The following is a 24,937-nucleotide window of genomic DNA, read 5'->3' as shown; positions in this document are numbered from 1 at the left end:
GAACCGGGGAGGGGCAGAGAAAGAGGGAGACACAGAATCGGAAACAGGCTCCAGGCTCTGAGCCATCAGCCCAGAGCCTGACGCGGGGCTCGAACTCGCGGACCGCGAGATCGTGACCTGGCTGAAGTTGGACGCTTAACCGACTGCGCCACCCAGGCGCCCCGACTTCTACAATTTTTAATTTGACAGAGACTTTTTTGAAGTGATTACCATAATAGAGTACTTAAGCCTTGACACAGGCGCCCTTTCTGCTGATACTATTACATCTGCTGGCGATGCCTACTGTGATAGGGACAGTGTAAGCTCATCGACTAAGAGCACTCCTGAAGCATTAACTTTATTAGGAAGCAATGAGAAGTAGACATTTTGCAGTAAACTTGAGTGCTTAGGCAAAATATTAGAAAGGACATAAGGCTCTTTAAAATAGTTATTATCCAAGCATTAGGACAAATTTTTTTCCCCTATAAAATAAGATTGTATACATACTTATAGTAACATGAGAAAACTCTATGTAATGGAATAAGATTTATGAATGGAATGTGGGGAAGAAGAACCTATTGTTATGTATAAAAGTACAAAGAAATGTACTAATTAACATTAAAATTCTCAGTTACAATGAGAAACTTCTGGAATAATATATACACACATAACCATCCATTAACATTCCAAAAAGGCTAAAGATATGGAGTGGGTTACAGTTTTATTGATCCTTAATCAATTTCATAAGTTTGCTATTTAAAGAAAGCAGTCAGAAAAGAAATTTGTTTTTTAAAAGAACATTAATTGGAATTTAAAGATGTTATTAATTGAGATTTGCTATACCTTTGGCTGGCTCCACTTTTTTAGGAACAGGAGTAGGTGCTTCAGGTACTGCTTTCTTAACCACTTCAGGCACTTGAAAGGTATTAGATAGACATTTTGAAAAATGACACGCAATGAATGGAACAACATCCATATATGCAAAAAATGGCAAAAAAAGCATTGACTCATTTTTAAAAGATATTAGCAACCTAAATGGTAATTATATATATGGAATAGAGACTCTAAAGGTGAGAAGGCTATTATTTCTTAATCCTATTAGCAAACATAATATCAGTTAATGAAAAAGCTTGTCATAGTTTACAGGAATAATAGGCTAAGAATTATTCTATAAACAACACAGAAATAGATTTCCCTCCACTTTCATATTGAATAAAAGCCCCAAAACTAGAAACTAGGAGAAAATCTTACGACAGGGCCTTGCCAGAAAAAATTGAAGGGCTAATAACCCAAGAATCGTATCGTTGATGCAGTAGAAAAGTTGGGGGAGGGGAAGGGACACTTTCGATGCTATTAATTATTGATCTTCAATTTATCATTGATAAGATGTGAGAAAAGTATATTGAGGAATATTAGATTTAGACATATCCTGGGAAAGATTTGGAACACCATAGATTTTAAATGTCCAACTCCCAAGAGAAGCTGTACCTCTAGGTGGTGTCACCTCCTCAACCTCTTCTATGCTAGGTGGTTCTTCTGGGATCTCTTCTTCCAGAATAGGCTCTTCCAGTTCCTCATACACTTTAAAAAGATTATTACTTTGTAAATAATAATTCTTTTTGAATATTAAACTAAAATGATCTATCTGAAAACAGAGGTCGTCATAAACATAGGTAATTCATAACTCAATCTTTTTCCAGTGCGTGAGAACTCACTAGTCCTTGAAAAAAATCTATGGGGTCTTCAAATACATTAGGCCCTTTCAAGAATTTCATATTTGGAAAGGATATCAAAGAGAATTTAGTTAGAATTATTATCATTATTTTTAATGGAGATGGACTTGTTTGAAGGCAAACATTCACTTAGCGGTATAAGTCAGATTTTCTGTACCAACTACTCAGGCTTAACTGGGAATTTCTTTTGGGTGGGTATATTCTGCTATTGCCAACCACATCATTTGATGAAAAATTCCCCATGGAAAATACAGTTTCCTTTCAAAGAGTGTCATTAAAAGAAAACAAATAAATAAACAAACAAATAGGCTAAGCGTGTGAGAAAGGAGAGTCAGTTGATTTTCATTTGCCTGACCAATTTTTATTAGGTAAATAATAATTTTTTAGAGCCTGAATATGTTTATTTTCTGAAGTGAAATGTACATTTGTCTCCTTCAAATATTAAACAATGATAAGACAATGATGACTTGGAATATCTATTTTCTTAGAAAGTCATCTACCTTCAATCGGTGGAACTTCCTCTTCTTCAAGGAGAATGATTTGTCTTTCTTCCACTTTCTTAGGTACATCCGGAACTTAAAAGATATTGATTGTTTTAGGAATTTAGAATGCAAGAACCAAAGAAGAGTGCATAAAGACCAAGTTTCCCATTTTTCAACACAAGGTAGTAAATATCAAAATACACATGCACAAGATGAAACATTGAGATTTCACATAATCAGCTATTCAAACAAAAATAAAGAGGTTTGTGATTTAAGACTAAGAGCCCATTAAAGAGATACTCTACTGTTTATTGCTGGAGCCTCTACTCTTTTAGAAAGAGCAATAGGTACTTCATGGACTGGCTTCTTAGTTACTTCAGGCCCTTTAAAGATAGTGTTTTTATTTTTGAGAAGTAACATATGCAGAGAATCAACGTAAAATACACAAACACAAAGCAGGGAAAAATGACATAGCACAAACATGGTTGCAACAGAGTCACAAATGGGGAATGCAAATGACACACCACACAAAGCAAACGTTTATGTTGAACATCCTGTGTGGACAGCATCACAGTTCAACATCAGTACAACAAACACATTCCTGTTTTGGGGAGATGTACCTTTGGCAGGAGGAGCCACTGCTTTCTTAAGACCAGGAGGAGGCACCTTCTTTTCTGGTTCAGGTTTCTTAGGCACCACAGGCACTTTAAAGATATTATTTGATTTTATAATTTAAGATACACAAACACAGAGACACCAGACACAGCAATAATACAACTTATAGTAACAGATATTGAAACAGAACACTGGGACTTTTACGGATAGAAAGAAGTGGCAGTGTCTAATTTGCTTGGGAGTAGCAGTACCTGTGGCGGGGGGAGCCTCCTTTTTCTTAGGAATGATCATTTTCTTCTCTGGCACTTTCTTCTTAACCTCAGGCACTTTAAAGACATCATTTCATGATAAGAATTTATTGTGAGGGACAAAAAAGAGAGAACACAAGAAGTCCACACACAGAAAGAACACATGCAACAGTTGCTCAGGGTAGAGATATAGGGTAGATCAGGAGCCCAATGTTAAACAAGGGATCAGCAACCTATTTGAATATCAGAGGACAGATGCTGTCATTTCATCCATCTAAATTTCACTAGTAATTTATTGAATCATTACCTATAAAGTATTTCTGAATTCTTGAAATCTAATAAAGGACCAGCATGGGGTATCTGGGTGGCTCAGTCGGTTTAGCATCGGACTTCAGCTCAGGTCATGATCTTGCCGTTTGTGAGTTCGAGCCCCGCATCAGGCTCTGTGCTGACAGGTCAGAGCCCGGAGCCTGCTTCAGATTCTGTGTCTCCTTCTCTATATCTGCCCCTACCCCACTCGCACTCTCTCTCTCTAAAAACTAAATTAAAACATTAAAAAATTTTGATAAAGGACCAGCTTTACCATTTCACTGCTTATATGATATTTAACCTGGTGGAGAGGTTATGCTTATTTTAAGTAGTGATGCCATGACCTTTTGCAGAAAATACTGAGCTTTAAGGTATAACTATATGGACTTTGTCCTGTACTATGGTCTGACCTGGATAATTCATTCAGTGATAGAGCACTTTCACATACCTTACTTTATTTTATCCTCACAATAATATCTGAGCCCGCTAGAACTGATACCAGTCTCCCCATTTTAAAGGAGAGATACCCGAGGCTCAGATTGGTTAAAAGGCTTGCTCAGAATAATACAGCAAGGAACAAACCCAAGGCTAAAGTCAAAACCTGCTGGGCTACCATTTATATATATGAAACACAAGACATAAGCTATTCCATAGTATTTTGAGAAATACTTCAATCCTTTTTTATCTTCATCCTGGTGTTACAAAGGCACTTCATATAAATGGCTGAAAGATGAAACTTAGGAAAATGTATTCATCATATTTAGCTTGGCAGAATATCTATATGAAAATTATGATGTTTGGGGCGCCTGGGTAGCTCAGTCAGTTAGGCGTCTGACTTTGGCCCAGGTCATGATCTCACGGCTCGTGAGTTTGAGCCCCACGTAGGGCTCTGTGCTGTGAGCTCAGAGTCTGGAGCCTGCTTCAGATTCCATGTCTCCCTCTCACTCTCCCCTCCCCTGCTCATTCTCATTCTCATTCTCTCTCTCTCTCTCTCAAAAATAAACATTAAAAAAATTAAAAAGAAAGAAAATTATGATGTTTAATAAAATTATAGGCAACTGGGTAGAACTTCTGTGGCAGTACTGGGACAATAGTTTCTTTTAACTTTGTTCTTGAATACTGTTTTGCATCCAGTGAAAAGTGGATATCAGTGTTCCTGAACATTTTTAGAAATAAAAATGTGCCACTCTATTCTATAAATATAATTTTTCCTAAACCCAATTCCACCACAATTTGTCTGGATGAAAATGTTTATGGATGAAGAATGTGCATTCACTTAGGGGAAGTATACCTTTGGGTGGTGGAGGTTCCATTTTTTTAGGAGCAGGAACAGGGACTTTCTTCTCTGGTACAGGTTTCTTTGGCACTTCAGGCACTTAAAAACATTCATTTAAGACATTAAAAATCACAGGCACAGTACTATATATATAACAAAAAGACAAATGAGAATAAGACCACAAACGACTAAATAACATTGCATGTCATGAAATCCGAAAAGACATTCAGATCATTTACGATAGACACACATGACAGACACAACAATAAAGGCACACACGTCTGGAACGCTTTCTAAGATTCAGATGGTAGAAAACATAAAGAATGAAGTAGTATAGATAAGACTGGAGATGAATACGAAAGATGGAAAGGCAGAATGCAACACAAAAGAGGCCTTGATGACTCCAAGAAGAGTTGCTATACCTCGTGCAGGTACTGGCACCTTAGGTTTAATTTCTGGAAGAACTTCCTCTTCTTCAGGTACAACTTCTTCCTCAGGTATGAATTCTTCCTCCTCAGGAGGAACTTCTTCTTCTTCAGGAGCAATTTCTTCTTCAGGAGCGACTTCTTCTTCCTCAGGTAGAAACTCCTCTTCCTCAGGTAGAACTTCCTCTTCCTCAGGTAGAACTTCCTCTTCAGGAGCAATTTCTTCTTCGAATGGGACTTCTTCTTCCCGAGGTAGAGCTACAGGAACTGGAACTGGCTCGCGTTTCTTGGATATCACTTTAAAGATATTTATTCAATCGTACAAGTGTCACTTTTACGTACACTATTCATAACAATGGGATAACATGAAAAGCAAATATTCTGTTATCATAGAGCATCGATTGTCTCAAATTCAATGTCATTAAGCATTAATTGTAATTAGTGAGGCAGTATAATACCAGTTAGTTTTCCTTTTTGCCCTGTTTCTGTAAGAAACTAATGTACCTTTGGGTGGTGGAGCTTCCACTTTTTTCGGAACAGGTGTTGGTTTCTTTTCTTCTGGGATGAGCTTCTTGGGCACCTCTGGCACTTTAAAAATATTATTTGTCTTTAAGAATGTGTTCTTTTATGTTTTGGAGCAACGAATATGAAAATAATCACAAATACCTGACTTTTACATTTCTAATCAACAAGGTGTTAAAACATGCAATATTATGGGGGAAGGTGTATGTGAATATACATAACTGAAACCCACACTTAAATGATGAAGTGATGTACCTTTTGCGGGTGGAGCTTCTACTTTCTTAGGTACAGGAACTGGCACCTTCTTCTCAGGCACAGGCTTCTTGGGCACTTCTGGCACTTTAAAGAAATTATTTAGAGAAAAATGTTACATGACATAAAATTTTGAGTTTAAGCATAGTCTCAAAAAAGATTAATAAAATTATAACCAAGGCATTTCAAGAGCATTTTATCTTTAAAATAAAATTTTTTCTTTTCCATGAAGGAATATTAAACAGTTGCATCCCCAAAGAGCATAGAATTGAACTGGTTAATTTTTCCTTATATGCAAATGTGAAATAAAAACATTTTGCAAGTTCATGTACCTTTGGCAGGTGGAGCTTCCACCTTTTTAGGAGCCGGTACTGGTACTTTCTCCTCTGGTACAGGTTTCTTGGGTACTTCAGGAACTTTAAAGATATCAAGTAGGATTAGTGTCAAATTCTTCACCCATCGATAAGGACCCAACAATTTTAGGACTTAACTGAAGCATCATATAATTTTACTTTAAGAATGAAAATACTAACAGCCACAAAATAAAGGCAAGGAGAGAAACAAAATTTAAATAGAGAACACTGAGAAAACACAGACTGGTGATAAAGACAACACACAATGCCTGGTAAAGGGTGATCTTGTCCATTTTGGTATTATAAGAATTTACCTTACAGTAAGAACTTTCCACTAAAGACAAAGAGCCAAGCATTTAGCATCAGCATGCTTTGATGGCAAAATTTAGAGATGAATACATGGTAAACTGCTTTTATGACCAGTTGGGAGGCCCTTGTCTTGTTAATATTGTCATGGGGAAAGAAGTTTTGTCAAGTTATACTACGTGAATAAATTATTACATTATCCCACTGATGGATTATAAAGAGATGTACCTTTAGCTGGTGGAGGCTTCTCTTTTTTAGGAATGGGCACAGGAACCTTCTCCTCTGGCTTCTTAGGAATCTCAGGCACTTTAAAGATATTGTTTATTGGTAAGTTCTAACTACTAGTAACAACACATCTGTATAAAGCACAATTAACATTTCTAACAACAGAGAACAACACACACAAAGTTGTGAACTCAGAAGATATTCATATGGAGATTAAGGCTTTTCTATGGTCATGTTATGAATGGTGGTATACCTTTTGCTGGTGGGGCTTCCTTCTTTTTGGGAACAGGAACAGGTTTCTTCTCTTCTGGAACAGGTTTCTTGGGTATCTCGGGCTCTTTAAAGATATTATTAAGAATTTTGGGAATGTTGCATACAAGATATAAAATGTGAAAAGTAACTGCAGAAATCATACTTCGGCATAAGTGTCTGTTTCTAAAATAAGCAGAATTGGTCATCGGTGCTAATAAGCCCCAGAGTCTGACCAAATGAGACACCTAAACTCTAGAGATGCTGCTGTGTATCCCTTTGTCAAGAGACATAATCTACCTTTGACCGGTATCACTGGTACCACTTCTTCTTCAGTTATGAGTTCCTCTTCTTCATGAAGGTACTCTTCTTCCTCTTCATAATATTCCTCTACTTGGGTGACAACTTCCTCTTCAAAGGCAATCTCTTCTGGTTCTCGTCTTTTGGGTACTTCTGGCACTTTAAAGATATTATCTTTAGGTTTGACATTTACCAATTACTCAAGGAAATTAAGACACATAGGAACATAGCCATTTGTAACAGAAGAAAGATCAGGCTTTATCTTTCCCAGAGAAGAGTTTCACATGTAGAACTGAACATGACTTTTACAACAAAGAAGACAACACATTAAAAAGAATATTAGGTACCTCTAACAGGTGCTGTTACTTCTTTTTTAGCAACAAGTACTTTTTCTTCTGTGACAACTTTCTTGGGCTTCAAGGGCACTTGAAATTTAAGGAGATTTATTGTCAGAAACAGGCTACCTAGCCAATGCTTGCTTTGTCAGACTTTAAGCAGACAGAATAATTTTACAAGTCTTTCATGTGATAGATATAAAACTGTTCATCTATAAGAAGCTTTATATGTTCCATGGAAATGCTTCTGAACCTCACTGGGATAAAAACGGACAAAAATACTCAAGTAAGTTTGAAGTAGCAGAACCCAGATGTGAAATTATGTTTAGTGTTCAGGTATCTCTGCTTGTAGGAAACATCCTTTACTGAAAAGCTAAATTTGCCTCTGGGTAAGTATGCTTTCTGAAAGTGCAGAGAAATTACTTCATACTTAGAAAAAAAAAAAGGACTAGGCACTGAGTTAGATTTTTTGTTTTTAAGCCTTTAAAATAAGTTTAGAATGAATAAACAGGTATTAAACCGTGGTCAACACTGTTATATCATTATATCAATTTAGATAAGTTAGGAATGTGTCAAATGGTTACCAATTTTAAATCCAAGTATTCTATTTTAAATATATTGTAGCCACAGCTGTTGTATCATAGGCTAAGGATACATTTCCAAACAACTTTTTGTTTTATAGGCAACATTATCTACTTATCCTATGTTGACAGATTTTTCTATCTAATAAATCCCGATGATAAAAGACATACAAAAACAAAATGAAGCAAAACATAGCTACCTTAATTTTAAAAGAGACATTATAAAAGATCACAATTTTGGAAGGAAATCATTATACCTTTAACAGCTGGCTCAGCCACCTGCTCTTTTTCACGTTTGGTAACTGAAATGTGTATTTTTTCCTCAACAAGTTTCTTTGGTTCTTCAGGCACTTTGAAGACATTAATTATTGAAGAACATTAAAACCAACCACACAAATACCATATAAATAAAAAATACACAAAAACTGTGAAATGTAAGAATCAGGACCACAACACATTCAGTAAAAACAAAAAACAGCAGACAAGGTAGTAAGACACATTTATAGAACATAGGTAACAAAGATGTTTCTCGTAGTTATCACTCTGCAAAGTACCTTTGGGTGGTGGAGGTTTGAGTTTCTTGGGAATGGGCACTGGTACTTTTTCTTCAGGGACAGGTTTCTTCGGCACTTTAAAATATCAATATTAACAGATTTAAAAACCAGATTTCTCAAGAGTAGTAAGAACAAAAAGAAACACAATGTACAACATAATACCGCCCCCCCATACACACACACAATTTGTACGTTGCCACTTCAACAAGTGTGTATAGCATGACAGACATGTAGGAAACATGGGTCTCTTAGAACTGATAATATTTTTTCTCACTGTACCTTTAGTTGGTGGGGCCTTTGGCTTTTTGGGAACTGGTTCTTCTTGGACAGGCTTTACTGGGAGAGGCTTCTCGGGTTCTTTAAAAGTACACACAGGGTATTTAATGTTAGACTTTGGAACATAAATAAAACATGCTACTGCCTAAATGGACTCAAAGAATTAAAGTAATATATCTTTTATTTACAGTGTAGCCATAGCCTCTAGAGCTGAATGAGAATCACAGGTTCAAGGAGATTAAGGCCTCAAAGCCCTAAACCAGCTTACAGTGCCCTTTCCTCCTGGCTCTTAGGCCACTGTAACTTTCTCTTACATATTAACATTTTCATTTCACTTCAGGTAGAAAAAAATCATGGTTAAGACTTCTTTCTAAATAATGTTGGCTTTTAATGCTATCTGTACAACCACATAGAATGTTCTCAAAGTTAAGCTATGAAGTATCAGAGATTGGGTACATGAAATAATAATATTGATTCATTTCAACATTCCAGTAGGAACTTAATTCTTTGAGTAAAATAAAGAAATTGCAGCTGAAGTTATACTCAACAAATCTGATCTTCATTAGATATAACATAACTGCTTGTGTTAGCCTCCTCTGTCTTTACTTCTGAAGCAGTCTTGTCAAGTTTTTTTTTTAATATGAAATTTATTGTCAAATTGGTTTCCATACAACACCCAGTGCTTATCCCAACAGGTGCCCTCCTCAATACCCATCACCCACCCCCCATCAACCCTCAGTTTGTTCTCAGTTTTTAAGAGTCTCTTATGGTTTGGCTCCCTCCCTCTCTAACTTTTTTTTCCTTCCCCCCTCCCCCCCCCCCATGGTCTTAAGTTTCTCAGGATCCACCTAAGAGTGAAAACATATGGTACCTGTCTTTCTCTGTATGACTTATTTCACTTGTCAAGTTTTGATGATGCGAACCCATCTTTTGAGTTTTACATCAAATAGAAAACATTTTTTTTACAAATATTTTTGACTCATGGAAAATACATTTTTCAAAAGACTATTTCACTCGATAATAACACATTTTAGAATAAGATGTTCAGAAATTTCTGATCATGTATTACAATGATCATGGGCCCTTGCAGATAAACTCTTAGCCCTTTTGAGAAAGAAACTTAGGGACATTTGCTATTTTGCGTCTAAGCAAAACTGAGGGGGAAATAGGTTAGTCTCAGAACCAAAGTTGAATAGTAACCTTAAGATTTATGGAGATTTTTTTCTAAAAGTTACCGAAGAACCAAAAAGTCCTGAATTTGTCAAATGAAGTAAAATTCTTTGCAAATGTCTTTGGGCATCCAAACTTCTATCCCGTTCTAATGGAATCTGAAAGTATTTAATGTGGTGTCAGGTGTGCAGTTTTGCTCATACCTGTGACATATTCTTCATGCTCTTTATACTCTTCATAATGCTCAAATTCACGTTCCTCATATTCTTCATATTGGTCATATTCTTCTGTTGGCTCATACTCCTCAAATTCTTTATAATCATATTCCTCATATTCTTCATATTCCTCTTCCCGTTCTACCGAAACGGTTTCTTCTTCTTGAGTGTAAGACCATTCTTTCTCTTCAGTTACAGTTACTTCTAGAATAATATTGACAACAGGCAGCATTTTACTTCAAGCCCATTTAGGAGTGATAGTGACGATGCACTTTGATTTCATTCTTATGTGATGGATTCATGCACTGGTTATGGGAGACCCTGACTGTCCTTTCTTCCTCAAGGTATTAAAGAATGTACATTTTTCTCTCTATGATTACAAATGTTAGATGTCCTGCCATAAGTCAACATAAGCCAGTAAAGGTGGGAGTCAAATTAGGAAGTAGCAGGCAAAAAACTGTATAGTTTTTTATTTAGTCAAAGCTCAACATACCTTTCACGGGAGGAGCTTCTCTTTTTGGAACTTCAACGGATACCTTTTCTTCTTTAACAGCTCTTTTTCTGATTTCAGTGACTTTAAAAAGAGTAATTATTAAAAGTGAATTACAGGATTTTGAATATGTACATGTTAAGAGCTACTGTGTATGAACCATCACAGACAAAGACAACCATCATCATGCTCGTCATTATTTCTCATTCACATGGCAAGAAAAAATCAATAGAGTGGGAAATAAACATGGTCTATGATACAAAGGAATACTTTTTCCTAACCTGCTTAATGTTTCAAAGATATTGAATGCCTTTAAGAAGGTCAGGGAGTGTTTATAAGAGACTTCAAAAAGACACCCAGCCAGCATAAACAATGACTAGTGAACAAGCATTAGGCAGAAGCTTGAGTCACATAAGTAGTGTCTTCGCCTGAATTCTTTTTTTTTTTAATTTTTTAATGTTTATTTATTTTTGAGACAGAGAGAGACAGAGCATGAACGGGGGAGGGGCAGAGAGAGAGGGAGACACAGAATCCGAAGCAGGCTCCAGGCTCTGAGCCATCAGCCCAGAGCCCGATGCGGGGCTCGAACTCACGGACTGTGAGATCGTGACCTGGGCTGAAGTCGGACACTTAACCGACTGAGCCACCCACCTGAATTCTAAAGTGTTCTCAATAAGCTCCACTGGCACCATGTAGAAAATCCAGGCTTTAAAAAATTTGAAGTTTTGTCAAAGACTGCCACACAACACAATCATTTCGGCAGATGAGTTTAGTATACAGACAATAACATATTAGAAGACGAGTCCATTTTGAGGGAAAGTACACGTTTGGGGGAGCTTTGCACTTTTGCGGAAAAGAAGGAAGAGAGTATTTTCTGGTATCAGAAATGTTGAGTTTTGAAGTGACAGGATATAGCGTGTGCATACGACTTACTTTATAATAAAGTATTCAGATTGTTTTCTCTAAAGATCCCAATTCCTCTAGGTTAACTTCAGTACCTACATGCTTCTTTCGAGTTTTGAAAAAAGTTGGTGTACCTTTTGCTGGTGGTTCCTCCTCTCTTTTAGGTTTGAGTTTTGGAATTTTTTCTTCTGGAACAGCTCTCTTGGGCTCCGCGGGAACTTTAAAGACAGATTTCACTTTAAAGACTTGTTTCCCTCATTCAAACCTCCAAAAGTCAGTCAGAGAATAGTAACTCAAACATAAAAGACTTGACATTTGCGTTATTTCAAACATACAAAACAACTAGAGCAACAAGAACAACGAACAACACCCATATACCCAGTGCATTTGGTAAAGAGAATAGATTAAATACAATATTCTGTGTATTGAAAGGTCTCATGTACCTCTTGCTCTTGGAGGCTCTTCTTTTTTAGTCACAGCAACGTGAACTTTTTCTTCCTGAGTAATTTCCACGTGCCTCTCAGTCACTTGAAAGATAATTTTAGGATTTGGGAGTTAAATTACTTACTTAACGTGGATTTTTTTTTTTTTTTTGTATTGGCCAGAAAGTACTGTGATTTTAGACTATGACAATTCACAACACACACACCAATAAACGTCACAACAGGTTAATACTCCACCCATAGATAAGGCAATAATACACCACTGCCTCCGACATACACCAGTAACCCCCCCACACACAAGGTGTGAGCCAAGGTCAGCAGCGAGAGGATGAAAAGACAAGACACGGTTCTTGTTTTTGTGCTGGAGAATTTCATTTACCTTTGGTTGGGGGAGGTTCTTCTTTCTTAACCACTTTGGGAGGAACCCTTTTTTCTGGAACTGGCTTCTTTGGCTCTTCTGGCACTTAAAAGATATCAAGCAACACAATCAAGCACACAACGTGGAAAATCTTAAACACAGGCACACGTTTTCTTGTTAGTGTTACACAAATCTGAAGAATGTACCAGTTTACGATGAAAAAGACAGACATTGTGCAAGAAAGAATAAAATAAAGCCAATATACCTTTAGCTGGTGGCACCTTTTCCTTTTTAGGAACTGCAGCAGGGATTTTCTTTTCTGGCACAGTTTTCTTAGGTGCCTCAGGAACTTTAGAAAGATGAGGTTTAAGAACATCAGTTTGCATTACAGATAAAGTGACATGTGGGGCTTCGCTTTTTGTAAAGACCATACGTACACACAAACATTAATGACTGAATCAGCAAAGATGTTGATACACGTGTGAGGACAAAATTCAGGCAGTCCTCAGAGGCTTTATAGCTATTAAAGCAAAGGGTATCATATTCTTTGAGAGAGAACTATACCTTCAGCTGGTGGAGGCTCCTCTACCTTAGCAGGAATTTTCGGTTTCAGCACAATCTTCTTCTCATGCTTCTCAAGCACTTGAAAAGATTACAAAATACACGTGTAGAAATGCCCAGATTCCTTTTTTTTTAAACTGTTTATTTATTTTTGAAAGAGAGAGAGCACACAAATGGGGAGGTGCAAAGAGAGAGGGAGACAGAGAATCCGAGCAGACTCTGTGCTGTCAGTGCAGAGCCCAATGTGGGGCTCAGTCTCACAAACCATGAGATCATGACCTGAGCTGAAACCAACAGTCAGGTGCTTAAGTGACTGAGCCACCCAGGTGCCCCCAGATTTCTTTTCGATAAAAATATATGGAATCTTTTTACTTAGACGTGATGGCTATCAATACTTGCAATGCAAGTGATAAACTAACCACAAGAGGACATAAAGAATGGGACAAGCCAAACACACGTGGGGCTCAAATTAACACAAGAGTCGGTGTACCTTCGGCAGGTTCGGCCTCCACTCTCTTAGAAATAATGTGCATCTTTTCTTCCACGACATATTCCTCAGGCTCTTCCATCACTTTAAAGACATCAGTTTTAAAGAAAAGTTGTAGTGCTTTTCAAGTTTAACTTCAGCTATAATTTATTACTTCAAAGAGCAATTAAAATAATAAAAAGTTTAACACGTGCCAGACCCCCGATTGTTCCCATTTAAGATACCCAAAGAAGTGCATTTTAGTCAAAGCATGTGCCTCAATGAAGCATGTGAAAAATAAGTTTCAATAATTTAATTTTCAAGTGTATCATAAAGATAATAATGCTTGTATTCACAGGAAGAACAGGACAAGTACACGACATAAAAAACAATCCTAGTGGCTAAATTAATAAGAACACAAGCATTTGAAGATAGGTTTCAAAAATAACAGAGCACTCTAGGTTTGAAGGCTTCAGGGCAGAAACATACACTTGAGGAATCATAAATGGGTTTATAAAAAAGCCTGTATTACATATGAAAAACCTACTGAGGACTTGGAAACTGGGTGGTGTATTTTTTTCCATCTTTGTGGGGACAGGTATGGTAGAAGAGACAGGTGTCTTCATATGATTTTTGAATCTATGTGTATAGTATTAATTATAGAATAGAATCTAGTTATAGACACATCTCTTTACACTAAAAGCCAACTTAACAGACTACCCATCCTCTCCCTAAATCTTCCAGGCTTAATGAAAACTTAAGAACATCATAGAACATCTCTCTTTTTAACTAGTCCATATACAGAAAGAGATTTATAATGTGTACTGTCAAAAGTTGAAATCAGATTCATGCAGTGAGAACTTACTTTTTTTTTTTTTAACGTTTATTTATTTTTGAGACAGAGATAGAGCATGAATGGGGGAGGGTCAGAGAGAGGGAGACACAGAATCTGAAACAGGCTCCAGGCTCTGAGCTGTCAGCACAGAGCCCGACGTGGGGCTCGAACTCACGGACCGCGAGATCATGACCTGAGCCGAAGTCAGCCGCTTAACCGACTCAGCCACCCAGGCGCCCCGAGAGCTTTCTTTATACACATGTTATGTTTGGTTTCCCAAACATGTCTAAAAGGGATGGGACCCTCTTTGATCTATTAGATTCCTGACTTACACCCAACACCATGGCCTTTCCCAGGAAGCACAACAGAACCGGTGGGCTTCCTCTTGGGACTCATGTCCCGTCTTGCTCTGCTCCAAGCCATTCTGTTATGATTGCCCCTGGGAATTTTATATAAGAAGTGGGGCACATTTATTAGCCAGAAATGCACTCTCAAGGGCATCTACATATAGAATTCTATTTATCTTTTTATTAGAAAAAGGGTCAATTTGTTACAGAGCTTACTGATTTTTCTTTAAAGCAGAGCTATGTCGGAACTTTCTCAAGGAAGTTCTTTCAGATATATAGCTTCAGCCAGGGTGCTGCACTTTAACAGTAAACCTAGTGGTATCTTACTCATTGAAAAGGACTGAAATAAAGCTTATTGTTCAATCCTTATGAAGCAATAGAGAACTAGCATTATAGGTATGGGGACATCTGAATAGTTAATTCAATCAAAGATATTACATCATTGTTTTCTCCACACATGAAATATAAGAAAAGCCTATGTGTTCAGTGCTTCACTATCAAACATGGCCTTGACTTCTGGAATATAATAACACAATTTCTTATTCATTTAAAAACTGTGAGTTGTGCTATCAACACTGCTTTATGTTACCCATGTTTTAGACATTAGACTACCAGGTGAAGTTTATGCTAGCCCACCGTGCTGAAATTGAGTCCTGTCTACTGAAAGGATACATGTGTATGGCGATACGTGCACCATGAGTAACCTATAAATATGAAGCCTTTTCTCTCCCCCTTACCTATAGCCAAGTAAGAGAGGATGGACAAGAAATACATTGGATGTTTACTCTAAGTCCTGCTCCTGAATCTTGCGTTTTGATCAACAGATACATCTAATGAGGCCCACAGATGCTCACTGAATTTGTGTCACTTTCATTAATCTGAGAAACAATCTGTGAAAGAAAACAGCCCATCAAGACTCCAGATCATCTCTGGATCAGGGCATTGTTTACCTTCATATTCTGTAACTTCCACTTCCTCCTCCTCCTCCTCTCTTTCCTCTTCTCTATAAACTGAAACGGACACTCTTTCCTCTTCTGCTGAATAACTCCACTCCTCCTCTGCAGATATTTTAAAAGATAATATTTAATTTAAATTTAGTCTCCTGAAATACTGGTAATAGCCGTATGTTCCCTACAGATAGATAATGGTTCTTCTCTCTGCTGAGGGCATGGCTTCATAGTGCTTCCCTCATTACATGGAAGTGAGAGCTGATTTAAGATAAGAGAACAGTACAGCCCAAGACTGAGAAGAACATTCAGATGATGTCCAAGTGTGGCCACTTTGGACAATTATCACATTTTCAGCACCCCATTCACTGTCTTGGAATGATTTAGGACCAATGCAGACACAAAAGACTCAGTCTCAGAAAGCTATGGCATGTAGACACCGATAAGGACAACTTGTAAGGTAAACAGTCACATCTGGAAAGAAGGACATTGAGGAAACACACACACCCATTTCCCCCCTCACTTCTGATTATATACCTTCATGTCGCATGACTTCCACTCTTTGAGGAACTGCAACAGATAGTTTTTCTTCGGCAGCAAATCTTTTTTCTTCTACCACAGTTTTCTTAGAAACTTCAGCTTTAAAAAAGCATTAAAGTTGAAGTTTAAATTTTAAGAATCTTAATAATTTTCTCTCCCTAGGAGTTTGGGTAATAAATACACAATATACCGTTCTCACTAACACAATGGGAAAACAAGTTACGTAACATATCACAAGGATATACACATAACAATTCAATCAGAAGAGAGACAGAGGGTCACGCAGAAAGACACGTGATGGAACAAAGGAAGAATTCACAAGCTAAAAGATTTTTGTCAAATCCTACCTCGGGGAGGAGGAGCTTTCTTAGCGACAGGAACTGGCACAGGAACTTTTTCTTCAGGGACGGGTTTCTTACGTAGAGCTGGCACTTTAGAAACATGTACTTTTAGAACCTCAGAGTCATCTCACCGAAGGCCAACCCCAAACACAGATATACACCCACAATGCACTCAATATCACAGAACTAACAAAACTATCATTTGCCTTGTCACATAATATTATGTAAGATGGTTCTTGGAAAGAGAGAGAGGCGATACCTTTTGGTGGTGGAACTTCTTCCTCTTTTTGAGGAACGGGTCTTTTTTCTTCAGGAACTTTCTTCTTTGGTATTTCTGGCACTTAAAGAATAGTATTTGATTTTAAAATTCCCAGAACGGCAAAATAAATGAGCAACACAGAATTGGCATGCCCATGAAAGAAGACATGCAATTAAAGAAGCCTCAAGGAAAGACAAGGTTATTTATGAAGATGGAATTAAGTACCTGCTGGTGGTGGAGATTCTTCTCTTTGAGTAACAATGGTTATTTTTTCTTCTGTGACAACCCTCTTCTGTACTTCAGGAACTTGAAAAGACATGAATTTTTAGAAATGAATTTATATTTTCCCAAGTAGCTAATTTACAGCTATTTTGTAAAAGAGTAGGCAGGTGGACAGGCACTTCTGTTGAATTATTACTCACACCATAAAACACTCATTTTGAATTAAAGTAACTCAACACATAAGGAAACACAAAAGTGTTTTGTACTCAAGACATAAAAATAGGGCTCCTTTACCACGCAAGACACTGTACCTTTAGCTGGTGGAACTTCCTTTTTCTTTGCGACAGGAACAGGAATCTTTTCTTCAGGGACCGGTTTCTTTGGCACCTCTGGGACTTAAAGTTTTTTAAACAGAACATTAGTTCAGACATATACCCCTTTTATGAATGGACATAGGCACATACACAAATCTTTAGTAGTTAATTAATGTTATAGAGTTTCGATGTATTGGCAAAATAACACAGAAAATTAGACTATAATGTTACAAAGGTCATGATGTGATAAATGCCACAAGTAGCGTTACAGAAGCATTCAAGCAATTAAAAGTGAGTTATATACACAAAAAGATATGTACATAACTTATTTACATATCGGTATGCTTTTGATAAAACAAACCAGTGACTACACAAACAATATAGTGTGTAGATATAGAATATAGCAAAGTGTCGTGATGTTTTGTATGGAGAAATGGAATCCATAATGACAATGGAGTTAATTTATCTAGGACTATCTTAGACTAAGACATATTTAGAATAATTGTATCTACATGTTAGCATTTTTCTCCCATCTCTCTTCTGATTTTGTTTGTTTTTGATGCAACCGTAGTGTGTTGAAAAATCAGGAAACACTCATTCTAGAGTAAATTGGCTTCTCCATCTGATATCCATGTGTCAATGGCTTTGGGAGCTCTGTGTGTGAAATTTTGTGGGTATGTGCATATATTCTTTTCTCTAAGAGGCTTCATTGTTTTCAAAAGGATCTCTGACCCAAAAAGGTTAACAACAGTTTAGTTTATCTAAGTGTTGATGGTGTGGAATTTTTAACCAGCAGATGTATTTTATTTTAACAGGATGCATTACCAGCAATAATTGTTTCCATTTCAAACAGGATAGCAGTTTTTGTGAACTCCTGCACTTCTCTACTTGCATTTGTAACATCTCGATGTAATTATACAGATACACATTTCTGTCTGTATATATTACCTATATATGGGTGTTTATGCATATCTATATATGTTACTATGTGTATTTATTTCAATGGTGAGACATGTCTCTGTGTCTCCTTCAGGAGTGATCAAGTGGCTTTGGTATGAGTATTGGTTTTAGTAATATGATCTTTTAATATATTTTATCTTCATATACTCATTATATTTTAATGATTAGATAATCAGAAATCATTTTACAAATCATTCGATTAAAAAAAAAAAAGACCCAGAATTCTGAAACAGTCAAGAGTTTGAGAAAGAGGAGAAACAGATTTGATTCAGGAAGAAACTGGACAATGGAAGTCAGGCAAAATGGGAACATGATGATTTCAGTAAGCCTAAATTGGATGCTACTGAATTCTTGCTGAATCTCTCTGTAACAGACCAGATGTGTGCAGTCTGTAGTTTCACTGCATCCATAAAGTCTGTCTTATACCAGCACCCACCCCCACAAAACAAACCAAATTCAAAAGCAAAGTAAAGGATTAGCACATCGAATCCAAACATACCTAGACCAAAAGGCCTCTGACTAGGTAATAGATAATCGTAACATTTATGGCAAATACTGACATTCAATTAAAGTCGGGAAACACGGTGAAAGTACATGTCGAAAAACAATGTTTCCCACTATTCTAGACTCACCACTATGGACTTTTCAGAAGACTGACAGTTACTAGCAGCATTGTACAATCTTTGTCTAGTTAATATTCAGTTCTGCCAAACATCGTCAGAAGGTTGCTACTCTTTGTCTCTCATTATAACTCATGGAAGTGTTTTGTATTAAGAAAAACATCCCATATATAAGGGGTGAAAGAGTTTTTCTTCCAAACACGCCTGCTGAATACAAGTTTCACTAAATTTCTTCTTTCTCTGAGACAGGAAAGATATTAAAAATTTAAGACAGCAGTTTGACATAGTTACTTCTTTTAAGAACACTTTGGTGATGTCTTTGGGATGTTCAGTGTCATAAATAATGCATGCCAAGAGTACAGCCCTGGAAGGTGGTAAGCAAATGAAAAACACGAGGGGCATCTAAAAGACACAAAATACTAAGACAGCATAGCATGCGGTTGAAGACCACATAAAACAAAAGACTGGCATTTGAGGCAAAGGGTTGCCCCATGATCAGTTCTGGTGTACCTTTTGGGGGAGCAGCAGGTTCCTTTTTGGGTACAGGAACGGGCTTTTTCTCCTCTGGCACAGGTTTCTTGGGAACTTCAGGAACTTTAAAGATACCATTGTTGAAACAATGTTGAGAATTCGAGTCTCCTTCTGAGACATTTAAGATTATACTAAAGCATAAATCCTCAGTAAGAGTGTAAGAATTTAGGAAGTAATTAAACATGCTCTACTTGTGGTAGAAATGTATGCTAAATAAATCAGTACCATAGAGACACTACATACATTCCATGAAACAAAGACCCAGTTAGTATGGTCTAAATGTTACTGATACTCGTATAATACATTACCACAATTAATGAAATAAACATACACAGAACTAAATACATTACAAATGGTTGACAGATGCTGTTTCGTTAATACACAGATCCCATAGAAAAAGATACAAAAAAAAAAAAATGACAGACATGGAGAAATTTTTTCCCCAAAATATTATTCTACCTTTGGCTGGTGGGGGCTCCACCTTTTTAGGAACGGGAACAGCAACCACTTCTTCTGGGACTGGTTTCTTAGGTGGCTCAGGGACTTTAAAAAAGAGTGCCATTTTTGAGAAATCTTGTGTTTTTACAACAAGGTATATGTGGTTGCAAGGTAGTGTTAAAATAAAGTGTAGACATTTCTCTTTTATGACAAACGAATGCAAGAAACTTCTACGTGAGAAACGAGTGTGAAGGGAACTGAAAATGTGGCTGTTAGTCACCTTCAACTGGACTGCAGGAGCCTCCACTTTCCTAGAAAGTGCCCCAGATGCCAGTCTTAGAAACTTTACATGTACAAAGTGACTGCATTATAATGATTGCATTAGATTATCTTAAATAGTTTTTGTATCCTAAATATGTAACGATTTGGGGAGGGGGTGTGGGGGAAGGGGAGCCCTAATTTGTAGCAGCTGCCATTTTCCAATTTCTGTGATGGTGTAAACACTCCCTCCCTGGCTACTGAGCATGGTGACATTGTCATGGAGTTGGGAAGAGATGTGCAGTTGCCCACCGCAATCCAGTACTTCGACTACGTAGGCACAATAGATGGAAACAACCTCAGAGACAGAGATAATAATAATAAAGTGCAGTAAAAGTGGAAGCAGAGAGTTTTAACTATGATCATGGTTTTTAATATAATTTGTTTAATTGTAAGTTCATATAGTTTAACTTTCAGTCATGGAGGTAGTGCACACTGGGTCGCAGCATCCCTGAAACTTAACCATCAGCTCTGGGGGAGTTGGCATGAGCTGGCTCCAGGACATCAAATCTCTATTTCCAAAAAGCTGGTCGCTAGATTGTAAGGTCTCTGAAGCAGAGAACAGAGTTTCCATTTATGCTCATTCCTCTCTCTTGTGTGCTCCTCATGGTCTCCCATCCCCCTGTAATGTCCATTGTACACAGTGGCCATAGGTCTGCTGACCGTGTGACCAAATCCATTATGCAATATTAACATGTCCGGATGCTTGGATCTGCTATGGAAATTTTAAAAGATTTTAAACTTAGAAGGAATCACTAATACCTTTAGGTGGAGGCTCAGTCTTTTTGGAAACAGCAACATGAATTTTCTCTTCAGTAACAGTTTTCCTTTGTACCTCAGGGACTTTAAAAAAATGTACATTTTAATTACTGGTGTGCCATATTGTGGGAGATAATTATAATTTACAAAGAATATTGAAATACGAATTAAAACAGAGACAATGTGCAATGAAAAGATGACAGAGAGCTACAAGGAGACAGAGATGCCTATGGAATCACAAGTTAGGTAAAAAGAAGAGGGATAAAAATTCATCTGACGCCCTTCCATCTGAGCCCCCAAATTCAAATGTGCCTTATACCTGTGATTGACACTTCCTCCTCTGTGTGAGAAGCAAAGAACATCTCTTCTTCTGAAATAACCATCTTCTTTGTATGCACAGCTGGGACTTCAAAGAGAGCATTTTACATTTAGTATTTGTTTTTCTAAGACAAGATACCAGATCAAATACATAGATTACATACTCTGTGTAAGTCTTTAGATACAGAACGAATGGGTTAATATGAGAGCTTGAGAATAAAGTCAGTATTGACAAGAAAACAAATCATGTTTTGATATATAAGGACAAACAACCCATGCAGCCTTTACCAAACATTATTAAGTGGGAATCAAATAGACACAACTTCTTCACACATAATGTGGTGCTTTTCCAAATCCATTACGGTTTCTTCACATGAACAAGAGGATGGGGAATATTATATGCAATGGGATGCATTGCATAGTAAAGTTAGAAGACTATTCATTAAACAAAGCCTTCCTTAGATTAAAAAAAATTATGTAATTTTAAAGCAAAATTAGAAACAAAGGGAATGTTATTATGTCCTTAAGTTATGCATTATGTGCAACTCGACATAAAATATATATTGTATAAACATGTCTTCATGTTGGTAGTTTCAGGTTTGTGAATTGTTTAGTAATATATGTACACATATCCATAGACATAAATAAAAATGTTTAAAACTTGTAGCTGGAAAGACAAAGATGTATACCTTTCACTTCAATTACTTCTTCCTGCACTGGAGTCCGAGAAGGTTTTTGTGGAACAATCTTCTTTGAAACTTCGGGTACTTAAAAAATATGTACAGATATATTTGTATTGTGAAGAATATGGCTTTGCACAAAATTTAAAAATACTTTAGATGATTATATAAATAACTAACACGGGAACATACATCAGTAAACAGACGACGTGTGTACATGGTACTAGAAATGTTTTAAATCATAATACCTTTGGTAACTTGAACTTTCTCCTCCTCCATTCTTCGAGAAGTCTTTTCAATTTTTTCAACTACTGGCTTCTTTATAACTGCAAGCATTTTAAAGAAATTGCAGTACTTTTAGAATTTCTATTAAAATTCTCTCTTTCTCCCTATGTATCCATATATGTATGTATATATGTTTACATGCATATATAATATGTATATAATTTTAAAGAAAGAAACAAGTTTGGTACTCTGAACTTTAAGTACAAGGTCCTGTACTTCAAATATTTTGGTTATTTTTAAAAATATTTATCATAATAATCTCTTTATTATCTTTTTAAATTTTGCATTAAATAAATTAGATATTCTTAGGAAAAAAATTCGTTGATACAATAAAGCTTAGAGAAGAAGTTGTGCCTATTGGATTGAACTGGTGGTTTATACATCTTTGCCAAACAAGCCATGATAATGATGTTGATGCTCTGATCTACTTAAATAATTCCAATTACATACCTTTTGGAGGCGGTGCTTTCTTTTCAGGCACTTTTGCTGGAACTTTTCTCTCACGGGATTCTTTAACAAAAACAGGAATAAGAAGGGATGCTTAAATAGGTGAGTTCTAGTAGTTTGTATCAATTGCAAAGGAAATCAGAATATATAATCATGGAAAGTATTGTGTTTGGGATCGTTATTGGAAACACGATCTCTTGCAGCTGGATTTCGAAGCAGGATCAAGCAGAGATGCAGCAAGGTAGTGGGAGTAAACCCTGAATTTCTGCATTAGAAAATAGCACTTGTAATTCAGTAATAGGACTGAATGTTTCCGCTTATAATGTCAAAGCCTGAAAATAATTACAGAAACTTAAAGATTAAGTTTCTAAAAATTTCTAACCTTAAGACCTAAATGATCATTTCATTGATTTCATATCCATTACAGATCAGGGTAACAACATTGAAAATATGAGGAACTGAGAAGAAGGAGAACAAAAGGCGCCCAGTTGATACATACCTTCGTAAACCTCCTTTTGCACTTGAATTACTTCTTTCTCTTGGTAAGTTTCTTCCCACTCTTCCTCCCCTTCGTCATAACCTTCTTCCCTTTCATAGTATTCCTGGCCTTCCTCGAAATCTTCTTCCCATTCCTCATGAACCTCCCTTTTAGCTTCTACCTTGGTCTCCTCATAATCTTCATCTGGTTCTTCATAATAAGGTTCTTCAAATGGCTCCGTGTATGGTTCCACTTCTAGTTCGTCGTAAGGTTCTTCCAAAGATTCAATGAAAACTCTCTTCTCCTCATAGACGGCACGCTTTTTCTCATACACAGCTTCTTTTTCTTTCTGAACCTCTTTCTTTCTGGTTATGGTTTTTATCTTCACTTCTTCCGCCTTGGAGGATACATCGATAATTTCAGGAGCTAAAATGAATGAATGAATGAATGAATGATACATCAAATGACAATATTAGCATATTAATTATATCCATTATCCATAATTATATCCATATCCAATTACTTCATAAACCAAAGCCTGTTGTCAAACAATATCAGTGTTTGGATCTCAGCGTTATGTCGATAATTTGTCATATTTTCTGTGTGTTGAATCCATTTAAATTTTTGTTGACTATGGAACACAATAAAGAGTATCAAGATGCACTCTACTCTTAATTTGAGGATTTTTCCAGTGTGAACAAAACAGCATTCAGTAAATATCAAATGGACACACCCTCCATTGTTCTAAAGGACCTCCAGTTTGCGAAGCCCCTGGTTTCCCACAAGGATATTTTAACATTTGATCATTTAATGGAATTTATATTTAATGTTAACTTCTATTTAAGTTTATAATTATTCTTTCAGAAACATTTCTAATTTTAAAGCTACATTTCTGATAGTTGAATATGACTCTCTTATCAGTTTTGTAAAGATGATACTTAAAATTATGTAACCAAGTCAAATAGTTGTTTTTATAACAACAGCTTAAAAAAAATGAAGGCTAACATTGTTTACGTGATCCTTAGTACTTGTGTTAACTACAACTAAAACAATAAGGATGCTGCCTCCCTTTCCACCCCTCACCACTGCTGTTTCCACTGAGGCTGCCTGCATCAACGTCGCCTCTGATTCCCTTTCTGGGATTGGAGCAATAGGAAATCGTCATTTCTAGTACTAATTTGAATATGGCAGAGGAGATGCCACAACTTTATGATCAACTAGAAGCCTCATATTTAAAAAAAGAATCCAGGGGCGCCTGGGTGGCGCAGTCGGTTAAGCGTCCGACTTCAGCCAGGTCACGATCTTGCGGTCCGTGAGTTCGAGCCCTGCGCCGGGCTCTGGGCTGATGGCTCAGAGCCTGGAGCCTGTTTCCGATTCTGTGTCTCCCTCTCTCTCTGCCCCTCCCCCGTTCATGCTCTGTCTCTCTCTGTCCCAAAAATAAATAAACGTTGAAAAAAAAAAAAAAAAAAAAAGAATCCAGAGCAGAGATGCAAATCTCAGGAGTAAATAAAAATATTTAACAATATCGTTTCATTTACCTTTTGCTGGAATTAAGGCAGTAGGAGGCAGGGGCTTCTTGGCAACCTCTGGAATTTAAAAGAATAGAAAATACGTTTATCTTTAGATCATGCATTATTTAATGTTTACCAATCCTCTGCGCTTTGTTAGTCAT

At 36.8% G+C, this 24,937-nt stretch overlaps 1 protein-coding gene across 1 annotated transcript in view; it reads right to left on the bottom strand.

Annotated features, from left to right (window-relative positions):
- TTN (titin) overlaps positions 1-24,937 on the bottom strand; it is a 274,200-nt gene that overhangs the window by 139,801 nt on the left and 109,462 nt on the right. The window contains 38 exon segments of the mRNA XM_047870979.1: positions 823-894; positions 1,468-1,560; positions 2,213-2,287; positions 3,061-3,135; positions 5,065-5,364; positions 5,572-5,655; positions 5,845-5,928; positions 6,174-6,257; positions 6,729-6,806; positions 6,979-7,062; positions 7,275-7,433; positions 7,622-7,699; positions 8,448-8,540; positions 8,745-8,819; positions 9,024-9,101; positions 10,394-10,609; positions 10,899-10,979; positions 11,933-12,016; positions 12,242-12,325; positions 12,621-12,704; positions 12,865-12,948; positions 13,164-13,241; positions 13,651-13,731; positions 15,759-15,875; positions 16,293-16,394; positions 16,643-16,726; positions 16,896-16,976; positions 17,121-17,201; positions 17,429-17,512; positions 19,522-19,605; positions 20,002-20,085; positions 21,061-21,141; positions 21,377-21,463; positions 22,065-22,142; positions 22,304-22,381; positions 22,791-22,850; positions 23,287-23,691; positions 24,804-24,851. Of these exon segments, the coding sequence (XP_047726935.1) occupies positions 823-894; positions 1,468-1,560; positions 2,213-2,287; positions 3,061-3,135; positions 5,065-5,364; positions 5,572-5,655; positions 5,845-5,928; positions 6,174-6,257; positions 6,729-6,806; positions 6,979-7,062; positions 7,275-7,433; positions 7,622-7,699; positions 8,448-8,540; positions 8,745-8,819; positions 9,024-9,101; positions 10,394-10,609; positions 10,899-10,979; positions 11,933-12,016; positions 12,242-12,325; positions 12,621-12,704; positions 12,865-12,948; positions 13,164-13,241; positions 13,651-13,731; positions 15,759-15,875; positions 16,293-16,394; positions 16,643-16,726; positions 16,896-16,976; positions 17,121-17,201; positions 17,429-17,512; positions 19,522-19,605; positions 20,002-20,085; positions 21,061-21,141; positions 21,377-21,463; positions 22,065-22,142; positions 22,304-22,381; positions 22,791-22,850; positions 23,287-23,691; positions 24,804-24,851 (3,858 nt within the window).

Source organism: Prionailurus viverrinus, chromosome C1, assembly GCF_022837055.1.
Source record: "Prionailurus viverrinus isolate Anna chromosome C1, UM_Priviv_1.0, whole genome shotgun sequence".
Taxonomy (NCBI): domain Eukaryota; kingdom Metazoa; phylum Chordata; class Mammalia; order Carnivora; family Felidae; genus Prionailurus; species Prionailurus viverrinus.
The sequence above is the reverse complement of the archived record's forward strand: the minus strand, read 5'-3'. Positions and strand labels throughout refer to the sequence as shown.